The sequence below is a fragment of the Bufo bufo genome, chromosome 8 (genome assembly GCF_905171765.1).
Source record: "Bufo bufo chromosome 8, aBufBuf1.1, whole genome shotgun sequence".
Taxonomy (NCBI): domain Eukaryota; kingdom Metazoa; phylum Chordata; class Amphibia; order Anura; family Bufonidae; genus Bufo; species Bufo bufo.
In genome coordinates this window covers 56,735,010-56,760,604 of record NC_053396.1, presented here as the reverse complement: position 1 = coordinate 56,760,604, position 25,595 = coordinate 56,735,010, and the positions used below count along the sequence as shown (strand labels likewise).

The following is a 25,595-nucleotide window of genomic DNA, read 5'->3' as shown; positions in this document are numbered from 1 at the left end:
AATACTGGGGAGGGAGGGAGGGGGGGCCGCACTGGCCACCAATGAATTTAAAACTGGGGAGGGAGGGGGGCCGCACTGGCCACCAATGAATTTAAAACTGGGGAGGGAGGGGGCCGCCCTGGCCACCAATGAATTTAAAACTGGGGAGGGAGGGGGGCCTGGCCCCTGCTGCTTGGCAGCACCTGATCTCTTACAGGGGGCACCTGATCTCAGATGCAGCACCTGAGGGGTTAATTGTGTGGATCACAGCCCCCTGTAAGAGATTGGGTGCTGCCAGGCAGCAGGCGGCCCTTATGTCCACAGTTCTTAGTATATATCACTATGGGATTGCCTCTGTGTTAGAATATACTGTCGGATCTGAGTTTTCACGATCTAACTCAAATCCGATGGTATATTCTAACATAGAGGCGTTCCCATGGTGATGGGGACACTTCAAGTTAAAATATACCATCGGATTGGAGAAAACTCCGATCCGATGGTACATAATCGGCACACACTCACCCTGCTGTGTGTGGAGTGTGTGCTGATTGGTTTGTGCGCTGCGCATGCGCACTTCACTAATCGGCACACACGCACGGACAACAGCCCTGAGCACGTACACAGGGCTTTTATTAGTATAGATGCCTATACTAGCCTAAAGCTGACTTGCTCTATCACCACTGAGCTGGATGACTGTATACTCATTTAATCACTGATTTTATAACAATACACGGAGGCTCATATTGCATCTCTTCCTTTACTGAAAATCCATAGCAGCAAAGAAGAGTAACCATAGTAACAAAGAAACACCCCCCAAAAGGGTAACCCCTCCCACTAACCAGTCCATAAATAGGCCCTCTTTAGTGACATCTTCCTCTTTCTTTGCTGCTCCATGGCAGATAAGTAGTCTTGTGTTATTAATAATCTCTAGTGTGTTATATTGCTCCCTTAGTATATATTTCTCCCTTTTGTCTGGGTTACCTCAATTCCCCCTTTTTAGTCGGCTCTATTGGTTTTCCCTTATTCTGGGTTTATTTGGTCATCCCTTTATTGTCTGTGGCCGCGTCCCCCCCTTTTATATCGTCTGTGGCAGTTTTTTTTCCCCCTTTTATTTCTTCCGGTTTTCCTCATCTCCCTGCCGTTTGCGCCCTTCCCTTCCCTCATCCTTCCCACTCTCCGGTTTCTCTTTCCATACCTCTCTTGTGGAAGTCGGCGCCATATTTCTCCCCCTTGTCGTCTTCAGCCCGGTCTTCTTGTTGCGTCCGAGATCTCGCGAGGTGCGAGATTTCGGGCGCCATCTTGGATTGTCTCGGCCGCACTCGGGAGTCGCTTCCCGGGGCGGTACATTCTTGGGGGTGGCGCCGAATTGGCTCTCCTTTTTATTGGGTCCCTGTAGGGGTGGGGGGCGTGTTCCCCTGCGTTTCGCGGCAGTTTGCGATCTCGGTCGCCATCTTGTCTGTCCTACGCTGCGGTTAGGTTGTATCCTCCTGTTCTCCCTCTTCTAGTTTGTTCTCTTCAGGAGTGACTAACTCCCTGTTCGGTTCTACCATGTCTAATCCTGCCGATTTTAACCCCTCAGCGGTCGGTTCACTAGTCCCCTTATCCCAGGGAGCTTCCCCTGCTCCTGGGGCTGTTGCTATGCCCTCAGCAGATGTCCAAGCTTTAGCCTTACAGCAGTCTATATCCCAGGCCATTGCTTCAGCTATGGGATCTATGTCCTCAATAATCTCCCAATCTATTTCGCAGGCCCTGGTCCCTCTGGGTTCCCCCAGCATCCCTCCAACCACTACTGCTGCCTCCAGAAATCCTATTAATGATAGCGTAGTTCTATCAAATGAGAGCGTGCCCAGCACACGCAAAAGAGCCTGTCCGCGCCAGGCAGAAAAGACACGTCCGTGGAAATCTGCTCGCGCTCAGCCCGACCCTAGTTCTAACTCTGATATGGAGTCTGATGAGGAGGCTTCGAGTTACCACCTTGGTGGTTCAGATATTGAGATTGAGGGTGCTATGGTGGATCCTGATGTGGATGATGACATCCCTTTGTCTCGGCCTACTAGTGTGGCCGCAGGTGCTGCCCCTTTAGGCCCTGCTTCCCTTACGGATCCTACAGGGGAACCCCTGTTTGATCCCGATAGTCTGCACCATCCTAGGTCTGCGGAGTGGATCCCCGCCCCACATGTGGACCAGTATCTAGAGGCCAGAATTAGAAATCCCTTATGTAAGGAGACCCGTAACAAGTTTAGGGCGGAATCCCCGCGCCCCGTGATACCTAATAAAGTCTGTGAGACTCCTAATGTGGACCCTAAAATGGTCCAATTTCTAGCCAAGACAGGCTTTAACCCCCGCAGGGGTCTAGATTCAGTGCTTCGCGCATGCCAAGAGAAACTCCTTGATATCTTAGGACCTCTTACTAAGATTTTTGATTTAGCCGAGCCGGCTAGGGCAGACGGCACGCCGATAGACCCAGAGGAACTCCGAGGGTGGGTGCAGCGTGCTATCTGCGTTGCGGGGAATGTAAATACTTCCCTCGCGATTGAGAGGAGAAAGGCAATCCTCATGAAGATAGAGCCAAAACTTACCAACATGGCGTTAACTGAAGCCGGCAAGGATGCGCAGGGGCTCCTTTTTGGAGATTCTTTTATTAAAGAATTAGGTAAATTTGTGGGGGCCTTCACGGCTTGGACAAGGCGCAATCTTCTATGCGCAAAGTTTTTCACGGTAGGGTCTCTACCAGGGCCAGCAGTACTAGGGGCCGTCTGTCCGGCCGTGCGCATTTTCAGACCAGTAACTCATAGACGCAGAACTCATGTCCCTTCTGGGAAAGTGGGCAATAGAAAGAGCTCCGGTTTCCCAGGGAGGCGTCGTCAGCGACATTTTCCTGGTGCAGAAGAAGGGAGGACAGTTTCGTCCGGTGATAAACTTAAAAAACCTAAACGTTTATGTGCAATACCGTCATTTCAAGATGGAGAGGATCCACCTTCTCAGGGACCTCCTTCTCCAGGGGAGTGGATGGTCAAGCTCGACCTGAAGGATGCTTACCTCACAGTACCAGTTTCCAGGCAGTCCAGGGACCTGCTTCGATTCCTTTTGGGGGGGGGGGGGGGGGCAGAAATGGCGTTTCACCTGCCTCCCATTTGGCCTTTCCTTGGCTCCACGGTGCTTCACCAAGGTTCACCTGTGTTTGTCCATCTCCCTTCTCACCGGCCTCGGTTTCGTTATCAATCGGGAGAAATCTTGTCTTCAACCATCAAGATCCATAGAGTTCTTGGGGTTCAGGGTGGATTCCACTGCTCGCACTCTGTGCCTTCCCCTGGCCAAGGTCCGGTCTAGCCGCAAGGAGCTGCGTCACAGTCTGCGGCTTCCCCGGGTTTCCCTACGGCACCTGGCCCGTATCTTGGGTCTCCTTTCGTCCTCTATTCAGGCGATTTTACCGGCCCCGCTCCATTACCGGGCACTTAAACGGCCCAAGATTGCTCATCTTCAGTTGGGTGCCTCCTACGCGGACTCTGTGGTCCTGGATCAGGACACCAGAGACGAACTGACGTGGTGGATTCACAATCTCAATGCGTGGAATGGCAAGGCCATCGTGGGCCCCCAGCCGGACATGGTGATAGAGTCGGACGCCAGCCTGCAGGGGTGGGGTGCTCGCTGCAACGGCGTTTCCACCAGAGGCCCTTGGTCAACGTCGGAGGCGACTCTGCACATCAACGCTTTGGAGCTTTTAGCGGGATCCTTTGCGATTCAGAGCTTCGCCAGCGACATAGTCAGTGCTTGCATACGGCTCAGGATGGACAATGTGTCAGCCGTTCGCTATGTGAACTCCATGGGCGGCACTCGCTCGGCAATGTTAACGCATCTGGCGAAGGAGTTTTGGCCTTACTGTCTGGACAGGGGCTTCACGGTGGTTTGCGGAGTATATTCCAGGCCTTCTCAATGTCCACGCAGATTGGAATTCTCGTTACATCTTGGACTTCAGCCACTGGAGATCGGAGTCAACAGTGTTCTCTTCCATCGAATCCCTCTGGGGTCCCTTTACCTTGGACCTGTTTGCTTCGCGATGGAACGCCCAGTTGGCCAGGTATTACAGTTGGAGGCCGGATCCTCAGTCCGAGGCGGTGGACTCAGTTCTCCAGGATTGGTCAGGCACTCTCTTATACTTTTCCGCCCTTCGCTTTGATTCCCCGGGTGTTGTCTCAGGTGCGTCGCCAAGCGGCGGAGATAGTTCTGGTGGCACCCTTCTGGCAGGCCCAGGTGTGGTTTCCCCAACTTCTAGAGTTGTTGATCGACGAACCGCGTCTTCTCCCTCCTTTGCCGGATCTCCTTTTGGGCACAATGGGTCAGCATCACCCCCTCTTGATGGACGGCTCGCTTCGTCTTCTGGTGTGCAAGATTTCGGGGGTCGCTGGGACATCGCTGGAATATCGGAGACAACTAGACTCCTTCTGGAGATTGCTTGGGCCCCCGGTACCAGACGGGCCTACCGGGCGGCCTGGGGATCTTGGTCTCGTTGGTGCTTGGAACGGAACCTGGATTCCGTTACGGCACCTGTAGAGGATATTTTACAGTTTCTATCCTCTCTTTTTGAAGACGGCAAGGCGTATCGTACTATTAATTTGTACAGGTCGGCTATTTCCTCCCGCCATCAGGGTTTCGCTGGTTGCCCGGCGGGTCAGCATCCTTTGGTGCGCCGTTTGCGCAAGGGTTCTCGTCTCGCCCGGCCCCCTAGGCCTCGATTCTCCTCTTTGTGGGACGTGTCTTTGGTCATTGATTTCCTTTCTCATTGGCCTCTTAATTCGGATCTTTCTCTACGTCAACTTTCGGCGAAACTCGTCACTTTATTTTGCCTGGTATCTTGTAAACGCGTTTCAGATGTCCGCGCTTTGGACTTTGACGCGGTTTCCTTCACCCCGGAGGGGGTATCTCAACATTTCTCGCCGTACCAAAACCAGTATTACTTCGGTCTCCTACCCTGCCTTTCCTGAGTCTGCCGCGATTTGTCCGGTTTCGTGTTTCAGGGAGTACATTTCACGGACTTCATCCCTGAGTCCCGCGGACTCTCCACAACTTTTCATTTCCTTTCGAAGACCGTTCGCCCCAGTCACCAGTGTTACTCTGTCTCACTGGGTCAAATGGATTTTATCTCTCGCGGGCATTGATACTTCTGTCTTCACGGCCCATTCGGTTCGAGGTGCTTCTGCCACGTCTATGGCAATCTCGGGGGCCTGTCTGGAGGATATTCTGAGATTAGCAGACTGGTCCAGGGCTTCTACGTTTAGGGATTTTTATTTCAGACCTGGTCCTCATGCCTTTTCGTCAGTTATTTCACCGCTTTGAACTTGCAATATGAGCCTCCATGTCGTTTGATTTTCCTAGTCTATGATGTAAAGTCATGATTTTATTAAAGACACAGAGGCGAGTATTGCCCTCCCAGCCCGCCCCGATTTTTTCTGGGTGTCAGATATATTTGTTCTAGGAGTGTATCTCCTTGTTCTTATTTATTGTGTTATGTTATCCATTAGAGTATGTAATTATATAAGCTGCCAAACTTTGCTACAGTTATGGTATTATTACTTTTGGTTGATTTGCCGTGAAATTACCATGCCTTTTTTTTTTGCTCTCTTTTCTCCTTAGGTTGAGTTTCCTGATTCCGGAGTGGATCCGTAGAGTTCTATACCGGCACGTTTCATGACGGTCACTACAGTTGATTTGGAGTATAGTTGTCTCCCGTTGGAGTTTCACCGGTTTGAGAAGTTCCAGTGTCTCGTTTGGGGTCCGTTAGTGCTACAGTCTTACAAAGAAAGAGGAAGATGTCACTAAAGAGGGCCTATTTATGGACTGGTTGGTGAGAGGGGGTTACCCTTTGGGGGTGTTTCTTTATGTTACTATGGATTTTCAGTAAAGGAAGAGATGCAATACTCGCCTCCGTGTCTTTAATAAAATCATGACTTTATGTCATAGACTAGGAAAATCATACAATTGTCTCCTATGAGCTACATGATTCAATTGCTATTGCTCACTGACTGTCTCCTATATGCTAGTTTACCCTGTCATGTGCCGTGTGCCTGCAGTGCACACGGCTTATACATGCACCAGTATTCAGCCATATTAAAATTAAAATTAACACGCAGCTCCGACAAGTTTCGCCACTACTGTGGTGTCCTCAGGGGATATAGAGCTACTATCAACGGTTGATAGGTAATACCATAATTAGGCTATGTCAAAACTGATGAAAGGTCCTCTTTAAGGACCAGTTCAGCTCTGAAGTCACTTTGTGAGGCTTAGATAACCACCCAATGACCCCATTTTAGAAACTACACCCCTCAAGGTATTCAAAACTGATTTTACAAACTTTGTTAATACTCTAGGTGTTCCACAAGAATTAATGGAAATGGAGATTAAATTTCAAAATTTCACTTTTTTGGCAGATTTTCAGTTTTAAACAATTTTTCCGCTAACAAAGCAAGGCCAAACAACTCAATATTTATTGCCCCGATTCTGTAGTTTACAGAAGTTTTCCCCCAAAAAAAGTTTAGGTTTCCCCGGCCCCTCCCCAACGGCACTGACAGGAGGGTATCCCCGCCCCCTGGACAGAAAACACTGGAGCTCCAGATTAACCCCTTAAGGACATTGCCATTTTTCAACTTTAAGGACCAGGCCAAATTCTGGAGATCTGACATGTGTCACTTTTTGCGTTAATTTTGGAACACTTTTTTTTTTTATCCATGCCAATCTGAAATGGTTTTCTAGTGACACATTACAATGATAGTTGTAACTTTCAGTCAATCCAAATCACCTTTATAATAAAAAATTTTTAAAAAAAATGTACTGAAAATTTGGAAAAATTCTAAATTTGAATTTCTCTGCTTTTAAAGGCAGATAGTGATACCTCACAATATAGTTTTTACTTTACATTTCCCAAATATCTACTTTATGTTGGCATAATTTTGTAGATGTAATTTATTACTTTTTGGGGGGGGGGGGGACATTAGAAGGCTTAGAATTTTAGAAGCAATACTAAATTTTTAAGAAAATTTCCAAAACCCACTTTAACCGCTTGCCGCCACGCTAACGCCGAAAGGCGTCATTGCGGCGGCTCCCCCAGGCTACGCTAACGCCAATAGGCGTCATCTCGCGTGAGCCGAGATTTCCTGTGAACGCGCGCACACAGGCGCGCGCGCTCACAGGAACGGAAGGTAAGAGAGTTGATCTCCAGCCTGCCAGCGGCGATCGTTCGCTGGCAGGCTGGAGATGTGTTTTTTTTAACCCCTAACAGGTATATTAGACGCTGTTTTGATAACAGCGTCTAATATACCTGCTACCTGGTCCTCTGGTGGTCCCCTTTGTTTGGATCGACCACCAGAGGACACAGGTAGCTCAGTAAAGTCCCACCAAGCACCACTACACTACACTACACCCCCCCCCCCCCCGTCACTTATTAACCCCTTAGTAGCCCCTGATCACCCCATATAGACTCCCTGATCACCCCCCTGTCATTGATTACCCCCCTGTCATTGATTACCCCCCTGTAAAGCTCCATTCAGACGTCCGCATGATTTTTACGGATCCACTGATAGATGGATCGGATCCGCAAAACGCATCCGGACGTCTGAATGAAGCCTTACAGGGGCGTGATCAATGACTGTGGTTATCACCCCATATAGACTCCCTGATCACCCCCCTGTCATTGATTACACCCCTGTCATTGATCAACCCCCTGTAAAGCTCCATTCAGATGTCCGCATGATTTTTACGGATGCACTGATAGATGGATCGGATCCGCAAAACGCATCCGGACGTCTGAATGAAGCCTTACAGGGGCGTGATCAATGACTGTGGTGATCACCCCATATAGACTCCCTGATCACCCCCCTGTCATTGATTACCCCCCTGTAAAGCTCCATTCAGATGTCCGCATGATTTTTACGGATCCACTGATAGATGGATCGGATCCGCAAAACGCATCCGGACGTCTGAATGAAGCCTTACAGGGGCATGATCAATGACTGTGGTGATCACCCCATATAGACTCCCTGATCACCCCCCTGTCATTGATTACCCCCCTGTAAAGCTCCATTCAGATGTCCGCATGATTTTTACGGATGCACTGATAGATGGATCGGATCCGCAAAACGCATACGGACGTCTGAATGAAGCCTTACACGGGCGTGATCAATGACTGTGGTGATCACCCCATATAGACTCCCTGATCACCCCCCTGTCATTGATTACCCCCCTGTAAAGCTCCATTCAGACGTCCGCATGATTTTTACGGATGCACTGATAGATGGATCGGATCCGCAAAACGCATACGGACGTCTGAATGAAGCCTTACACGGGCGTGATCAATGACTGTGGTTATCACCCCATATAGACTCCCTGAACACCCCCCTGTCATTGATCACCCCCCTGTCATTGATCACCCCCCTGTCATTGATCACCCCCCTGTCATTGATCACCCCTCTGTAAGGCTCCATTCAGACATTTTTTTGGCCCAAGTTAGCGGAATTATTATTATTTTTTTCTTACAAAGTCTCATATTCCACTAACTTGTGTCAAAAAATAAAATCTCACATGAACTCACCATACCCCTTACGGAAACCAAATGCGTAAAATTTTTTAGACATTTATATTCCAGACTTCTTCTCACGCTTTAGGGCCCCTAGAATGCCAGGGCAGTATAAATACCCCACATGTGACCCCATTTCGGAAAGAAGACACCCCCAGGTATTCCGTGAGGGGCATATTGAGTCCATAAAAGATTGAAATTTTTGTCCCAAGTTAGCGGAACGGAAGACTGTGAGAAAAAAATTAAAAATATCAATTTCCGCTAACTTGTGCCAAAAAAAAAAAATTTCTATGAACTCGCCATGCCCCTCATTGAATACCTTGGGGTGTCTTCTTTCCAAAATGGGGTCACATGTGGGGTATTTATACTGCCCTGGCATTCTAGGGGCCCCAAAGCGTGAGAAGAAGTCTGGTATCCAAATGTCTAAAAATGCCCTCCTAAAAGGAATTTGGGCACCTTTGCGCATCTAGGCTGCAAAAAAGTGTCACACATCTGGTATCGCCGTACTCAGGAGAAGTTGGGGAATGTGTTTTGGGGTGTCATTTTACATATACCCATGCTGGGTGAGAGAAATATCTTGGTCAAATGCCAACTTTGTATAAAAAAATGGGAAAAGTTGTCTTTTGCCAAGATATTTCTCTCACCCAGCATTGGTATATGTAAAATGACACCCCAAAACACATTCCTCAACTTCTCCTGAATACAGAGATACCAGATGTGTGACACTTTTTTGCAGCCTAGGTGGGCAAAGGGGCCCATATTCCAAAGAGCACCTTTCGGATTTCACAGGTCATTTTTTACAGAATTTGATTTCAAACTCCTTACCACACATTCGGGCCCCTAGAATGCCAGGGCAGTATAACTACCCCACAAGTGACCCCATTTTGGAAAGAAGAGACCCCAAGGTATTCGCTGATGGGCATAGTGAGTTCATGGAAGTTTTTATTTTTTGTCACAAGTTAGTGGAATATGAGACTTTGTATGAAAAAAAAAAAAAAAAAAAAAAAAATCAGCATTTTCCACTAACTTGTGACAAAAAATAAAAAATTCTAGGAACTTGCCATGCCCCTCACGGAATACCTTGGGGTGTCTTCTTTCCAAAATGGGGTCACTTGTGGGGTAGTTATACTGCCCTGGCATTCTAGGGGCCCGAATGTGTGGTAAGGAGTTTGAAATCAAATTCTGTAAAAAATGACCTGTGAAATCCGAAAGGTGCTCTTTGGAATATGGGCCCCTTTGCCCACCTAGGCTGCAAAAAAGTGTCACACATCTGGTATTGCCGTACTCAGGAGAAGGTGGGGAATGTGTTTTGGGGTGTCATTTTACATATACCCATGCTGGGTGAGAGAAATATCTTGGCAAAAGACAACTTTTCCCATTTTTTTATACAAAGTTGGCATTTGACCAAGATATTTCTCTCACCCAGCATGGGTATATGTAAAAAGACACCCCAAAACACATTCCTCAACTTCTCCTGAATACAGAGATACCAGATGTGTGACACTTTTTTGCAGCCTAGGTGGGCAAAGGGGCCCATATTCCAAAGAGCACCTTTCGGATTTCACAGGTCATTTTTTACAGAATTTGATTTCAAACTCCTTACCACACATTTGGGCCCCTAGAATGCCAGGGCAGTATAACTACCCCACAAGTGACCCCATTTTGGAAAGAAGAGACCCCAAGGTATTTCGTGATGGGCATAGTGAGTTCATAGAAGTTTTTATTTTTTGTCACAAGTTAGTGAAATATGAGACTTTGTAAGAAAAGAAAAAAAAAAAAAAAAAAATCATCATTTTCCGCTAACTTGTGACAAAAAATAAAAAGTTCTATGAACTCACTATGCCCATCAGCGAATACCTTAGGGTGTGTACTTTCCGAAATGGGGTCATTTGTGGGGTGTTTGTACTGTCAGGGCATTGTAGAACCTCAGGAAACATGACAGGTGCTCAGAAAGTCAGAGCTGCTTCAAAAAGCGGAAATTCACATTTTTGTACCATAGTTTGTAAACGCTATAACTTTTACCCAAACCATTTTTTTTTTACCCAAACATTTTTTTTTTATCAAAGACATGTAGAACAATAAATTTAGAGCAAAATTTCTATATGGATCTCGTTTTTTTTGCAAAATTTTACAACTGAAAGTGAAAAATGTCATTTTTTTGCAAAAAAATCGTTAAATTTCGATTAATAACAAAAAAAGTAAAAATGTCAGCAGCAATGAAATACCACCAAATGAAAGCTCTATTAGTGAGAAGAAAAGGAGGTAAAATTCATTTGGGTGGTAAGTTGCATGACCGAGCAATAAACGGTGAAAGTAGTGTAGTGCCGATTTGTAAAAAAGGGCCTGGTCTTTAGGGGGGTATAAACCTGTGGTCCTTAAGTGGTTAAGGACCAGTTCAGTTCTGAAATCAATTTGTGGCTTACATAATAGAAACCAATTGACCCTAATTCAGAAACTACATCACTCAAGTTAGTCAAAACGGATTTTACAAACTTTGTTAACCCTTTAAGTATTCCACAAGAATTAAAGGCAAATGGGGAAGACATTTCTAAATTTCACTTTTGACAGACTTTCCATTTTAATCCACATTTTCTTGTAACACATCAAGGGTTAACAAGCTAAACAAAACACAAAATCTACTACCCCGATACTGCGATTTACAGAAACTGTGGTTGTAAACTGCTGTTTGGGTGCATAGCAGGGCGCAGAAGGAAAGGAGCACCATATGGTTTTTGGAGAGCAGATTTTGCTGGACTGGTTTTTAGACCATGTGAAATCTGATGCACCCTACCGTAAAAACAATCAAAAGTGACCCCATCTTGGAAACTACGGGATAAGGTGACCATTTTATTGATATTTTGGGGTACATATGATTTTTGATTGCTTTATATTACGCTTTTTGTTAGGCAAGGTTAACAAAAATGGCTGTTCTGGCAAAGCTGTTACGAACATGACGATATCAAGTATGTATATATTTTTTGGTTTCAGTTTCACATAAAGCATAAAAAAAACAAATCATGTTTTTGTGTCTCCATTTTCTGAAATTTTTTCTATTTTACTGTCGATCGTCTTGTGTAGGGGCTCGTTATTTGCGGGAAGAGTTGAAATTTTCATCGGTACCAATTTTGAGTACATAATATTTTTTGATCATTCAATATTGCACTTTATGGGGCAAGTAGACAAAAACATTGGTTGTTTTGGCAAGGTTTTTATATATTTTTTTACAGCATTCATGTTAGAGGGTAGATCATGAGATATTTTTATACAGCAGTTTGTTACGGCTACAGCGATACCTAAAATGTCTATTTTTATTTTATTTTGGTTTTATACAATAAAACCATTGTTTTTGTGTCTCCATTTTCTGAAAGCCATATTTTATTTAAATTTTTAGACCGATTGTCTTAGATAGGGTCTAATTTTTTGCGGGATGAGATGACGGTTTCATTGGTACTATTTTGAGGTACATATGATTTTTTTTGATCTATTGGTATTACACTTTTTGTGATATAAGGTGACCGTGGCACTTTTTTTTAAACTTTTTTACGGTGTTCATCTGAGGGGTTAGGTCATGTGATAATTTTATAGAGCTGGTTGTTACGGATGCAGCGTTAAATAAATAAAACTAGATATATTAGGTAACACAATAAAAGCATTTGACAAAAAATAAAATCATGTTTTAGTGTCTCCATTTTCTGAGCACCATAGTTTAAATTTTTTGTCCGATTGCCTTATGTAGGGGCTCATTTTTTGCGGGATGAGGTGACAGTTTGATTGGTACTATTTTGGGGTACATATGACTTTTTTGATCACTTAATATTTTTTGTGAAGTGAGGTGGGCAAAATTTCAATCCCATCAGTTTTTCTTTTTTTTTTTATGGCGTCCTCCATGCGGTAAAAATAACATGATCCTTTTATAGATCAGGTCATTACGGATGCGGCAATACCAAACATGTGTAGTGTATTTTATTTTTTTAATTATTATAAGTGTGGATATAAGAAGAAATTAAATTTGTAATAAAAAAGATTTTTTTTCACTTTTTTTTTTTTTTAAACAGACCCACTTGGTTCTTGAAGATCCAGTGGGTCTGATGGCTGTTCAATAAACTGCAGTACATTGTATAGCGTACTGCAGCGTATTTTCATTCACAGTAAGCCTGATCAGGTTCTTGCCTTTAGCAGGAGCCTGATCAGGGTTAGATATACCATGGCAAGCCTGATGCAACCATTGGGACGCTGCCACAGCTCCCTCCCTCTGTTAACCCCATCCATACAGTGGGTTCCTATAGACCGCGGCATGAAAGGGGTTAAACGGCTGACATTAGTGCCAGCACCGATGTCGGCCGTTACAGCAGAGTGTCAGCTGTATGTTACAGCTGACGCTCTGCAACCGCTCTGGCCATCCTGAAACTAAAGGAAGGGGGACGGGGGAAAGCAGCCCGCTCAGCCATCCTCAAAATTTACCGGGGGACACATCTGGAGCAGCAGGGGATAGGAGATCGATATATCTATCTATCAAGGTTCTGATCCCCACCCTTTGTAGCAAAAGGGTTAATGGACAAAACTGGCTGTGTGAACTCGCCATTAGAAATTGCTCACAAGTCAGTTTTGGTCAATGATCTCCATCTCTGATTGTAAGCAAAAACCAGGAGCAGAGCATACCTAGAAAGATTTATTCCTGCTTTGTGTTTCTGACCCGCAACTGGTTTTGGCTCACAATCACCGATGGAAATCACTGACCAAAACACTGATGTGTAAACTAGGCTTTATACGTTGCACACCTTTGAAAAAGCTAGTGAGCGAAACGGACGTCGGACCATCCCTCCAGCCAGGTTGGTTATTTGTAAGGCTACTTTCACACCTGCGTTTAGGTGCGGATCCGTCTGGTATCTGCACAGACGGATCAGCACCTATAATGCAAACTCTTGTATCCGTTCAGAACGGATCCGTTTGCATTACCATGAACAATGCATTTTTTATGATAATGCAAACGGATCCGTTTTGACTTACATTGAAAGTCAATGGGAGGCGGATCCGTTTTCAATTGCACCATATTGTGTCAGTAAAAACTGATCCGTCCCCATTGACTTACATTGCAAGTCAGGATGGATCCGTTTGGCTCAGTTTCGTCAAGACAGACATCAAAACGCTGCAAGCAGCGTTTTGGTGTCCGCCTCCAGAACGGAATGGAGGCTGAACGGAGGCAAACTGATGCATTCTGAACGGATCCTTATCCATTCAGAATGCATTGGGGCTGAACTGATCCGTTTTGGGCAGCTTGTGAGAGCCTTGAAACGGATCTCACAGGCGGACCCAGAAACGCCAGTGTGAAAGTAGCCTTATTCATACAATTATGCTGTTAACGCTGCTCATGTGTTAGTACCAGGTGCTAGTGGTACCTTACATATTCTTATGCTCATTGGTCTCCTTAAGCTACACAGGTTCTAATCGCACAGGCCTGCGGCATACTTATGTATCCATTGATGAGACTTACATTAAGCACATTGATTGATCTATTCCTCTTTGGATATATGTTTTTTGGTGCATCACATATGCAGCAGTAACTATCTGCAATCATCATGTATTAATATATGTACTGGCTTTGGGGGGGTGTTATCCACACTTCTCTGCATCTCCCTACTGGGTTTTATTCATTTTGTATGTGTGCATATATTTGTTTAATAAAGATTTATATGGTTATTACCGCGGGTTGGTTTTGCTTTTGTAGGAGGTTTACGGTCGGTTGCCGTGCATATAATTGCTGTGTTCAGCTATTGTTGGTATAAGGTAAGATTGTATACTATACAGTTCTGACACACTATGTAATGCAATTCTACAACACTGTGGGTGTGTAAGTGTTATTACTGTTACAGTACTTAGGCTGTGGCAAAATTGGTATCTTCACAACCAAAACAGCAACAGATTCATAAGCATTTATATTGAGTTTATATTGATACATACAAGGTCATTTTCATGGCATGTTACTATGCACATCGTATTTTAATCAATATGAGGCACCATATTTTCTATGTTAAAAGGGGAACAGTTATAATCAAAGTTACTGACAATAGTGTGAACAAGGCCTAAACGGCATTATAAAAAAGGGTTATGGAACCAAATATCTGACTTACCCCAACACTAAACCTCCTGCGGATGTGGTAGATGCTGACTGTGCACCAAAAGAAAACCCAGAAGTAGGTGCAGCTGAAGCAGCTGGCGTTGAGAAAGAAAAAAGTGCACCAGTCTGGTTTGACGGAGCTGCTGTAGTCACAGGAGCTTGTGCCATTGTGGCAAAACTAAATCCTGTAGATGGAGCAGGACCACCACCAATTGAAAAGGAAGTGGCTCCTGTTGATGTAGTAGTCTTGGGAGTGCCAAATGAGAAGCCTCCAGAGGAAGAACTTGTCCCAAAGTTGAAGCCACTCATCTTGATCCTGCCATAAAAGGAGAAATAAGTTATAGCAAGGGTAGGGTAATAATCAATATGCCATACAGGACATTGCTTTAAAGAAAAAATGGTGATGTATAAGATTATGCTGCATGATTTAAGTACTATATTTAGATATACAATGCTTTTCAATCATTATCATCCCTAACAATACAAGTAAAAAGAAATTGTAAAAAATTGCCAAACAAAACACTTGTGTTTTTCTCCCCCCATACTGCAGTTTTTATGTAGCTGTTTCAGTGGCTTTTCTTTCCTAAACAATTGTGTTAACTGATAGATTGCAGGGTGGTCTGTATCCATGGAAACAAGCAGTGTATAATGTTATGGAAAAATGAATCCAGCCAACAAAGGAAGCAATATGGACAATAACAATACATTAGTAGGTGGCTTGTATTAACTTTGATAAATGCCACTTACTGAAGCGAGACAACCCCTTTACGAATTTTGCGGTAATTCATGTACACTGCTCAAAAAAATAAAGGGAACACTTAAACAACACAATGTAACTCCAAGTCAATCACACTTCTGTGAAATCAAACTGTCCACTTAGGAAGCAACACTGAGTGACAATCAATTTCACATGCTGTTGTGCAAATGGGATAGACAACAGGTGGAAATTATAGGCAATTAGCAAGACACCCCCAATAAAGGAGTGGTTCTGCAGGTGGTGACCACAGATCACTTCTCAGTTCCTATGCTTCCTGGCTGATGTTTTGGTCACTTTTGAATGCTGGCGGTGCTTTCACTCTAGTGGTAGCATGAGACGGTGGCTCAGGTAGTGCAGCTTATCCAGGATGGCACATCAATGGGAGCTGTGGCAAGAAGGTTTGCTGTGTCTGTCAGCGTAGTGTCCAGAGCATGGAGGCGCTACCAGGAGACAGGCCAGTACATCAGGAGACGTGGAGGAGGCCGTAGGAGGGCAACAACCCAGCAGCAGGACCGCTACCTCCGCCTTTGTGCAAGGAGGAACAGGAGGATCACTGCCAGAGCCCTGCAAAATGACCTCCAGCAGGCCACAAATGTGCATGTGTCTGCTCAAACGGTCAGAAACAGACTCCATGAGGGCCCGACGTCCACAGGTGGGGTTTGTGCTTACAGCCCAACACCGTGCAGGACGTTTGTCATTTGCCAGAGAACACCAAGATTGGCAAATTCGCCACTGGCGCCCTGTGCTCTTCACAGATGAAAGAAGGTTCACACTGAGCACATGTGACAGACATGACAGAGTCTGGAGACGCTGTGGATAACATTCTGCTGCCTGCAACATCCTCCAGCATGACCGGTTTGGCATTGGGTCAGTAATGGTGTAGGGTGGCATTTCTTTGGAGGGCTGCACAGCCCTCCATGTGCTCGCCAGAGGTAGCCTGACTGCCATTAGGTACAGAGATGAGATCCTCTAACCCCTTGTGAGACCATATGCTGGTGCGGTTGGCCCTGGGTTCCTCCTAATGCAAGACAATGCTAGACCTCATGTGGCTGGAGTGTGTCAGCAGTTCCTGCAAGACGAAGGCATTGATGCTATGGACTGGCCCGCCCGTTCCCCAGACCTGAATCCAATTGAGCACATCTGGGACATCATGTCTCGCTCTATCCACCAACGTCACGTTGCACCACAGACTGTCCAGGAGTTGGCAGATGCTTTAGTCCAGGTCTGGGAGGAGATCCCTCAGGAGACCGTCCGCCACCTCATCAGGAGCATGCACAGGCGTTGTAGGGAGGTCATACAGGCACGTGGAGGCCACACACACTACTGAGCCTCATTTTGACTTGTTTTAAGGACATTACATCAAAGTTGGATCAGCCTGTAGTGTGTTTTTCCACTTTAATTTTGAGTGTGACTCCAAATCCAGACCTCCATGGGTTGAAAAATGTGATTTCCATTTTTTTATTTGTGGTATTTTTTTGTCAGCACATTCAACTATGTAAAGAACAAAGTATTTCAGAAGAATATTTAATTAACTCAGATCTAGGATGTGTTATTTTTGTGTTCCCTTTATTTTTTGGAGCAGTGTATATAATCTATAGGCCTACATAAGGCTATGAGGCTGCTATTTCGGCAAGAAAACCATTACCAGTCTCCTCTATAATGTCTTCTGTGCAGAAATCGCAAAAGTAGACAATATTACATTTATCCATCGTACACTAAACATAAGACCACTGCTGCCATAACTCTGCCGTACACAGCGCCCACATGACACTACTATATACATATTACATGCACCGCTATACTACATGTCCATTACACAGATAGAACTACTGTGTGCACATTACACACAGAAAGCTCTACAATAGACTGGTTACACTGACGTAGCCCTGCTTTATACACTGCTCAAAAAAATAAAGGGAACACAAAAATAACATCCTAGATCTGAATTAATTAAATATTCTTCTGAAATTCTTTGTTCTTTACATAGTTGAATGTGCTGACAACAAAATCACACAAAAAAAAAAAAAATGGAAATCAAATTTTTCCAGCCATGGAGGTCTGGATTTGGAGTCACACTCAAAATTAAAGTGGAAAAACACACTACAGGCTGATCCAACTTTGATATAATGTCCTTAAAACAAGTCAAAATGAGGCTCAGAAGTGTGTGTGGCCTCCACGTGCCTGTGTGACCTCCCTACAACGCCTGTGCATGCTCCTGATGAGGTGGCGGACGGTCTCCTGAGGGATCTCCTCCCAGACCTGGACTAAAGCATCTGCCAACTCCTGGACAGTCTGTGGTGCAACGTGACGTTGGTGGGTAGAGCGAGACATGATGTCCCAGATGTGCTCAATTGGATTCAGGTCTGGGGAACGGGCGGGCCAGTCCATAGCATCAATGCCTTCGTCTTGCAGGAACTGCTGACACACTCCAGCCACATGAGGTCTAGCATTGTCTTGCATTAGGAGGAACCCAGGGCCAACCGCACCAGCATATGGTGGGGGTCTGAGGATCTCATCTCGGTACCTAATGGCAGTCAGGCTACCTCTGGCGAGCACATGGAGGGCTGTGCGGCCCTCCAAAGAAATGCCACCCTACACCATTACTGACCCAATGCCAAACCGGTCATGCTGGAGGATGTTGCAGGCAGCAGAACGTTCTCCACGGTGTCTCAAGACTCTGTCACGTCTGCTCAGTGTGAACCTGCTTTCATCTGTGAAGAGCACAGGGCGCCAGTGGCGAATTTGCCAATCTTGGTGTTCTCTGGCAAATGCCAAACGTCCTGCACGGTGTTGGGCTGTAAGCACAACCCCCACCTGTGGACGTCGGGCCCTCATACCACCCTCATGGAGTCTGTTTCTGACCAGTTGAGCAGACACATGCACATTTGTGGCCTGCTGGAGGTCATTTTGCAGGGCTCTGGCAGTGCTCCTCCTGTTCCTCCTCGCACAAAGGCGGAGGTAGCGGTCCTGCTGCTGGGTTGTTGCCCTCCTACGGCCTCCTCCACGTCTCCTGATGTACTTGCCTGTCTCCTGGTAGCGCCTCCATGCTCTGGACACTACGCTGACAGACACAGCAAACCTTCTTGCCACAGCTCGCATTGATGTGACATCCTGGATAAGCTGCACTACCTGAGCCACTTGTGTGGGTTGTAGACTCCGTCTCATGCTACCACTAGAGTGAAAGCACCGCCAGCATTCAAAAGTGACCAAAACATCAGCCAGGAAGCATAGGAACTGAGAAGTGGTCTGTGGTCACCACCTGCAGAACCACTCCTTTATTGGGGGTGTCTTGCTAATTGCCTATCATTTCCACCTGTTGTCTATCCCATTTCACAACAGCATGTGAAATTGATTGTCACTCAGTGTTGCTTCCTAAGTGGACAGTTTGATTTCACAGAAGTATGATTGACTTGAAGTTACATTGTGTTGTTTAAGTGTTCCCTTTATTTTTTTTGAGCAGTGTACATATGTTCCATACATAAAGTACCTCCACATTCTCCACCAGTCCTACATGGAGCATGTGTTCCCCTAACTCCTCCAACACACATGGCTGATCACATGACTGACATCACCACAGGTCCTGTAATGACAATGTAGTGTTGTGTGGTGAGGGAGATGTCTGTGAGGGGCAGGGCTTCTCATAAAAGGGGTGGGGCTTCCTGTGTGCCGGACCTGCAGTTTCGGATACAGCGCTCCTGAGTAGAAAAAGACCATGCGCAAAAATATGCATGAGTCTTATTCCAGGGAGTTAAATGGCCTGAACAGACGTCTATGACGCTTGTACAGGCGTTATTGCTAGGGGTGCACCGAAATGAAAATTCTGGTCCGAAACCGAAAATTCTGGATGCCCTTGACCGAAAACCGAAACTGCCTTTTTGCCCAAATACTTTTAAAATACTTTTTTTTTAATGATTTTATTAATAATTCTTTTTCATGAATTTAATAAATCATATTATATATGGAGAGGGGGATCTGTGGGTGGCTCTGTTATGGAGAGGGGGATCTGTGGGTGGCTCTGTTATGGAGAGGGGGATCTGTGGGTGGCTCTGTTATGGAGGGGGGGATCTGTGGGTGGCTCTGTTATGGAGGGGGGGGGGGGGGTCTGTGGGTGGCTCTGTTATGGAGGGGGGGGGGTCTGTGGGTGGCTCTGTTATGGAGGGGGGGGGGATCTGTGGGTGGCGCTGTTATGGAGAGGGGGATATGTGGGTGGTGCTGTTATGGAGGGGGGGGATATGTGCACTGTTATGGGCATAACAGTGCACAGATCCCCCCCTCCCCATAGCAGTGCCATAGACCGATCCCCCTACCCATAACAGCGCCGGCCCTGCTGCTCACAGCAGACTAATCACTCTCTGCATCTTTATTTTACCTTACAATCGTGACGCTCCAGTAACAACTGTGCAGGCAGAGCGGAGGGCGGCGTAACGTCACTTACTCACGTGACGCACCTGCTCCGCCCACTTTATGAATGAAGGAGGCGGAGCAGGCGCGTCACGTGAGTAAGTGACGTAACGCCGCCCTCCGCTCTGTCTGCAGAGTTGTTACTGGAGCGTCACGATTGTAAGGTAAAATAAAGATGCAGTGACTTAAAGTAAACCGCCCGCCCGCAGATGGTGAGCGACAAATCCCACACCCCATATTTTCGGCCGATATGTAACAATATCGGCCGAAATGGATTAGGTACATTTTCGACCGATATTTTCGGCTGCCGGAATTTCGGTGCACCCCTAGTTATTGCGACTTCTGCCTGTGGAGGTGATCATACCTTACCTGGTCCCCGCCGCTGGGTTCTGGCTCCATGGCCACCTGTCTAGCTCCCGGGTCTCTGGGAATCAACATCCTTTTGATGTCGGTCATGTGACTGCTGCAGCAGGTCACGTGACCGCCATCAAAAGGATGTTGATTTCCAGAGACCTGGGAGCTAGACAGGCGGCCATGGGGCCAGAACCCACTGGCTGCAACCAGGTAAGTATGATCACCTCCATATGTCGGGACACTCTGTTAGGTCTATCAAAAAAAGTTTGAAGTTACACCATTTAAAGCAAGCCCATCACCATAAAATGGACAGCTGAACCAGGTAAAAAGTCATGTAGGGCTAGGTCAGTTGAATATGATGATTCACTTAGTGATCTGCTGCTTCATTCTGGAGAAAAAGTACTTTTAATCCACAAGCTGCAGGCCATTATGGATACCTTACACCCCTTGTACACTTCTGTAGACAGAAGCACTTTCAGTGGAAGACTAATACAGCTGCAATGTACTAAAGAGCATCATGTGAGGTTGTTTCTTCCAATGGCAATAACTCTACAGAGTCTCCTTGTAGCAGGGCTACTTTTGCTCTCCTGGTACATGAACTGTGCTAAGTTACATCTTACTGTATGTGACCCATTTATATTGTCATTTATACATTCATGATGCTATCTTTTTTTCTATCCTCTTATGTACTATGTACAGTATTGTGACAATGAAATTTCCCCCCCAGGATTAATAAAAACATGTTATGTTAATGAGAGTTCCTTAAAGCAGAGTCCCTGCTGTATACAACAGCATCTGTGAATACACCGATGCCAGCGCTTTAACCTTTTATATGGGCTCCCTCCCCGTCCCCAGATCTCTTAGCTTATCGGGGCAGGCAGAAGCAGTAGCCCACTCTACTCAGCTAATCCTGGCATAGCACATGGGAACAGGGTACACATGTGCTATGCCAGGAGTTAGTAAACCTCCGGGGGGCTCCTGTCAGTATGCGCTGCTGCTGCGGCCCCATTCATAAAATTTCTACAGTCCATATTCCGTACATCGCTGAACGGTCAGCGGTGTACAGAAATGTCAGTTTTAAGTGCACAGGGAATTGTGAGCTTTAGATAGGGAAAAGAGAAAATAATTTTTTTTTTAGGGCATAAGGACATCTTATTTAGTTACTCTTTAACCACCTCAGCTCCCCTAGCTTAAACACCCTTAATGACCAGACCACTTTTTACACTTCTGCACTACACTACTTTCACCGTTTATTGCTCGGTCATGCAACTTACCACCCAAATGAATTTTACCTCCTTTTCTTCTCACTAATAGAGCTTTCATTTGGTGGTATTTCATTGCAGCTGACATTTTTACTTTTTTTGTTATTAATCAAAATTTAACGATAAAAAATGACATTTTTCACTTTCAGTTGTAAATTTTTTTTTAAAAAACGACATCCATATATAAATTTTTCTCTAAATTTATTGTTCTACATGTCTTTGATAAAAAAAAAAATGTTTGGGTAAAAGTTATAGCGTTTACAAACTATGGTACAAAAAATGTGAATTTCCGCTTTTTGAAGCAGCTCTGACTTTCTGAGCACCTGTCATGTTTCCTGAGGTTCTACAATGGCCAGACAGTAGGAACACCCCACAAATGACCCCATTTCGGAAAGTAGACACCCTAAGGTATTCGCTGATGGGCATAGTGAGTTCATAGAACTTTTTATTTTTTGTCACAAGTTAGGGCTCTTTCACACTTGCGTTGTTGGGTTCCGGCATAGAGTTCCGTCGTCGGGGCTCTATGCCGGAAGAATCCTGATCAGGATTATCCCAATGCATTCTGAATGGAGAGAAATCCGTTCAGGATGCATCAGGATGCCTTCAGTTCCGGAACGGAACGTTTTTTGGCCGGAGAAAATACCGCAGCATTCTGCGCTTTTTGCTCCGGCCAAAAATCCTGAACACTTGCCGCAAGGCAGAATCCGGAATTAATGCCCATTGAAAGGCATTAATCCGGATCCGGCCTTAAGCTAAACGTCGTTTCGGCGCATTACCGGATCAGACGTTTAGCTTTTTCTGAATGGTTACAATGGCTTCCAGGACGCTAAAGTCCTGTTTGCCATGGTAAAGTGTAGTGGGGAGCGGGGGAGCAGTATACTTACCGTCCGTGCGGCTCCCGGGGCGCTTCAGAGTGACGTCAGGGTGCCCCACGTGCATGGATGACGTGTCGCATGGATCACGTCATCCATGTGCATGGGGCGCTCTGACGTCATTCTGGAGCGCCCCGGGAGCCGCACGGACTGTAAGTATACTAGTCCCCCGCTCCCCACTACTACTATGGCAGCCAGGACTTTAATAGCGTCCTGGCTGCCATAGTAACACTGAACGCATTTTGAAGACGGATCCGTCTTCAAATGCTTTCAGTTCACTTGCGTTGTTACTAGGGGTGCACCGAAATGAAAATTCTGGTCCGAAACCGAAAATTCAGGATGCCCTTGACCGAAAACCGAAACTGCCTTTTTGCCCAAATACTTTTAAAATACTTATTTTTTAATGATTTTATTAATAATTCTTTTTCATGAATGAAATTCATCTGTGGGTGGCGCTGTTATGGAGGGGGGGATCTGTGGGTGGCGCTGTTATGGAGAGGGGGATCTGTGGGTGGCGCTGTTATGGAGAGGGGGATCTGTGGGTGGCGCTGTTATGGAGAGGGGGATCTGTGGGTGGCGCTGTTATGGAGAGGGGGATCTGTGGGTGGCGCTGTTATGGAGAGGGGGATCTGTGGGGGGCGCTGTTATGGAGAGGGGGATCTGTGGGGGGCGCTGTTATGGAGAGGGGGATCTGTGGGGGGCGCTGTTATGGAGAGGGGGATCTGTGGGTGGCGCTGTTATGGAGAGGGGGATCTGTGGGTGGCGCTGTTATGGAGAGGGGGATCTGTGGGTGGCGCTGTTATGGAGAGGGGGATCTGTGGGTGGCGCTGTTATGGAGAGGGGGATCTGTGGGTGGCGCTGTTATGGAGAGGGGGATCTGTGGGTGGCGCTGTTATGGAGAGGGGGATCTGTGGGTGGCGCTGTTATGGAGAGGGGGATCTGTGCACTGTTATGGGCATAACAGTGCACAGATCCCTTTCCCCATAACAGTGCACAGATCCCTTTCCCCATAACAGTGCACAGATCCCTTTCCCCATAACAGTGCACAGATCCCTTTCCCCATAACAGTGCACAGATCCCTTTCCCCATAACAGTGCACAGATCCCTTTCCCCATAACAGTGCACAGATCCCTTTCCCCATAACAGTGCACAGATCCCTTTCCCCATAACAGTGCACAGATCCCTTTCCCCATAACAGTGCACAGATCCCTTTCCCCATAACAGTGCACAGATCCCTTTCCCCATAACAGTGCACAGATCCCTTTCCCCATAACAGTGCACAGATCCCTTTCCCCATAACAGTGCACAGATCCCTTTCCCCATAACAGTGCAATAGACCGATCCCCCTACCCATAACAGCCCCGGCCCTGCTGCTCACAGCAGACTAATCACTCACTGCATCTTTATTTTACCTTACAATCGTGACGCTCCAGTAACAACTCTGCAGGCAGAGCGGAGGGCGGCGTAACGTCACTTACTCACATGACGCACCTGCTCCGCCCACTTTATGAATGAAGGAGGCGGAGCAGGCGCGTCACGTGAGTAAGTGACGTTACGCCGCTCTCTGCTCTGCCTGCAGAGTTGTTACTGGAGCGTCACGATTGTAAGGTAAAATAAAGATGCAGTGACTTAAAGTAAACCGCCCGCCCGGCGCGGGTGACAAATCCCACAAATCCCAAACCCCATATTTTCTGCCGATATGTACCAATATCGGCCGAAATGGATTAGGCCCATTTTCGGCCGCCGGAATTTCGGTGCACCCCTAGTTGTTACGGATCCGGCGGGCACCTCCGGCAAATGGAGTGCACGACGGATCCGGACAACCAAATGTGAAAGAGGCCTTAGCGGAAAATGATGATTTTTATTTTTTTCTTACAAAGTCTCATATTCCACTAACTTGTGACAAAAAATAAAAACTTCCATGAACTCACTATGCCCATCACGAAAAACCTTGGGGTGTCTTCTTTCCAAAATGGGGTCCATTGTGGGGTAGTTATACTGCCCTGGCAATTTAGGGGCCCTAATGTGTGGTAAGTAGTTTGAAATCAAAATGTGTAAAAAATGACCTGTGAAATCCAAAAGGTGCTCTTTGGAATGTGGGCCCCTTTGCCCACCTAGGCTGCAAAAAAGTGTCACACATCTGGTATCGCCGTACTCAGGAGAAGTTGGGCAATGTGTTTTGGGGTGTCATTTTACATATACCCATGCTGCGTGAGAGAAATATCTCGGCAAAAGACAACTTTTCCCATTTTTTTATACAAAGTTGGCATTTGACCAAGATATTTCTCTCACCCAGCATGGGTATATGTAAAATGACGCAATGAGAGAAGAAGCAAAGTAATCGCGGCATGCACCGGAGTAGACAAAATGTTGCTGCTTTATTGGAACTTCCTTAGAAGAAAATGCATAATGGATCCAGGGGCGGACACACTGTTACAAGCGGCGACGGCCGTTTCGCGCGTGGGATCGCGCTTCCTCGGGCCGCTGAATGACACCCCAAAACACATTCCCCAACTTCTCCTGAGTACGGCGATACCAGACGTGTGACACTTTTTTGCAGCCTAGATGCGCAAAGGGGCCCAAATTCCTTTTAGGAGGGCATTTTTACACATTTGGATCCCAGACTTCATCTCACGCTTTAGGGCCCCTAAAATGACAGGGCAGTATAAATACCCCACATGTGACCCCATTTTGGAAAGAAGACACCCCAAGGTATTCAATGAGGGGCATGGCGAGTTCATAGAATTTATTTTTTTTTGCCACAAGTTAGCAGAAATTTTTTATTTATTTTTTCTCACAAAGTCTCCCTTTCCGCTAACTTGGGACAAAAATTTCAATCTTTCATGGACTCAATATGCCCCTCACGGAATACCTTGGGGTGTCTTCTTTCCGAAATGGGGTCACATGTGGGGTATTTATACTGCCCTGGCATTTTAGGGGCCCTAAAGCGTGAGAAGAAGTCTGGAATATAAATGTCTAAAAAGTGAGGGGGTATGGTGAGTTCATGTGAGATTTTATTTTTTAACACAAGTTAGTGGAATATGAGACTTTGCAAGAAAAAAAAAAAAACAATTTCCGCTAACTTGGGCCAAAAAAAAATAATGTCTGAATGGAGCCTTAAGGGGGGGTGATCAATGACAGGGGGGTGATCAGGGAGTCTATATGGGGTGATCACCCCCCTGTAAGGCTCCATTCAGACGTCCGTATGTGTTTTGCAGATCCGATCCATGTATCCGTGGATCCGTAAAAAACATACGGACGTCTGAATGGAGCCTTACAGGGGGGTGAT

The 25,595-nt window shown here is 46.0% G+C and overlaps 1 protein-coding gene across 5 annotated transcripts in view; it reads right to left on the bottom strand.

Annotated features, from left to right (window-relative positions):
- Positions 1–25,595, bottom strand: part of NUP62CL (nucleoporin 62 C-terminal like) — a 147,905-nt gene that overhangs the window by 110,544 nt on the left and 11,766 nt on the right. For 4 of the 5 annotated variants that reach the window (XM_040405101.1, XM_040405106.1, XM_040405102.1 and 1 more), the window contains exon 2: positions 14,674–14,976. In XM_040405101.1, coding sequence (XP_040261035.1) covers positions 14,674–14,969 — 296 coding nt within the window. In that variant the 5' untranslated portion in view covers positions 14,970–14,976. Of the gene's footprint in view, positions 1–14,673; positions 14,977–20,187; positions 20,262–25,595 lie in introns of those variants that run through there. The other variant, XM_040405105.1, reaches the window with a different exon arrangement.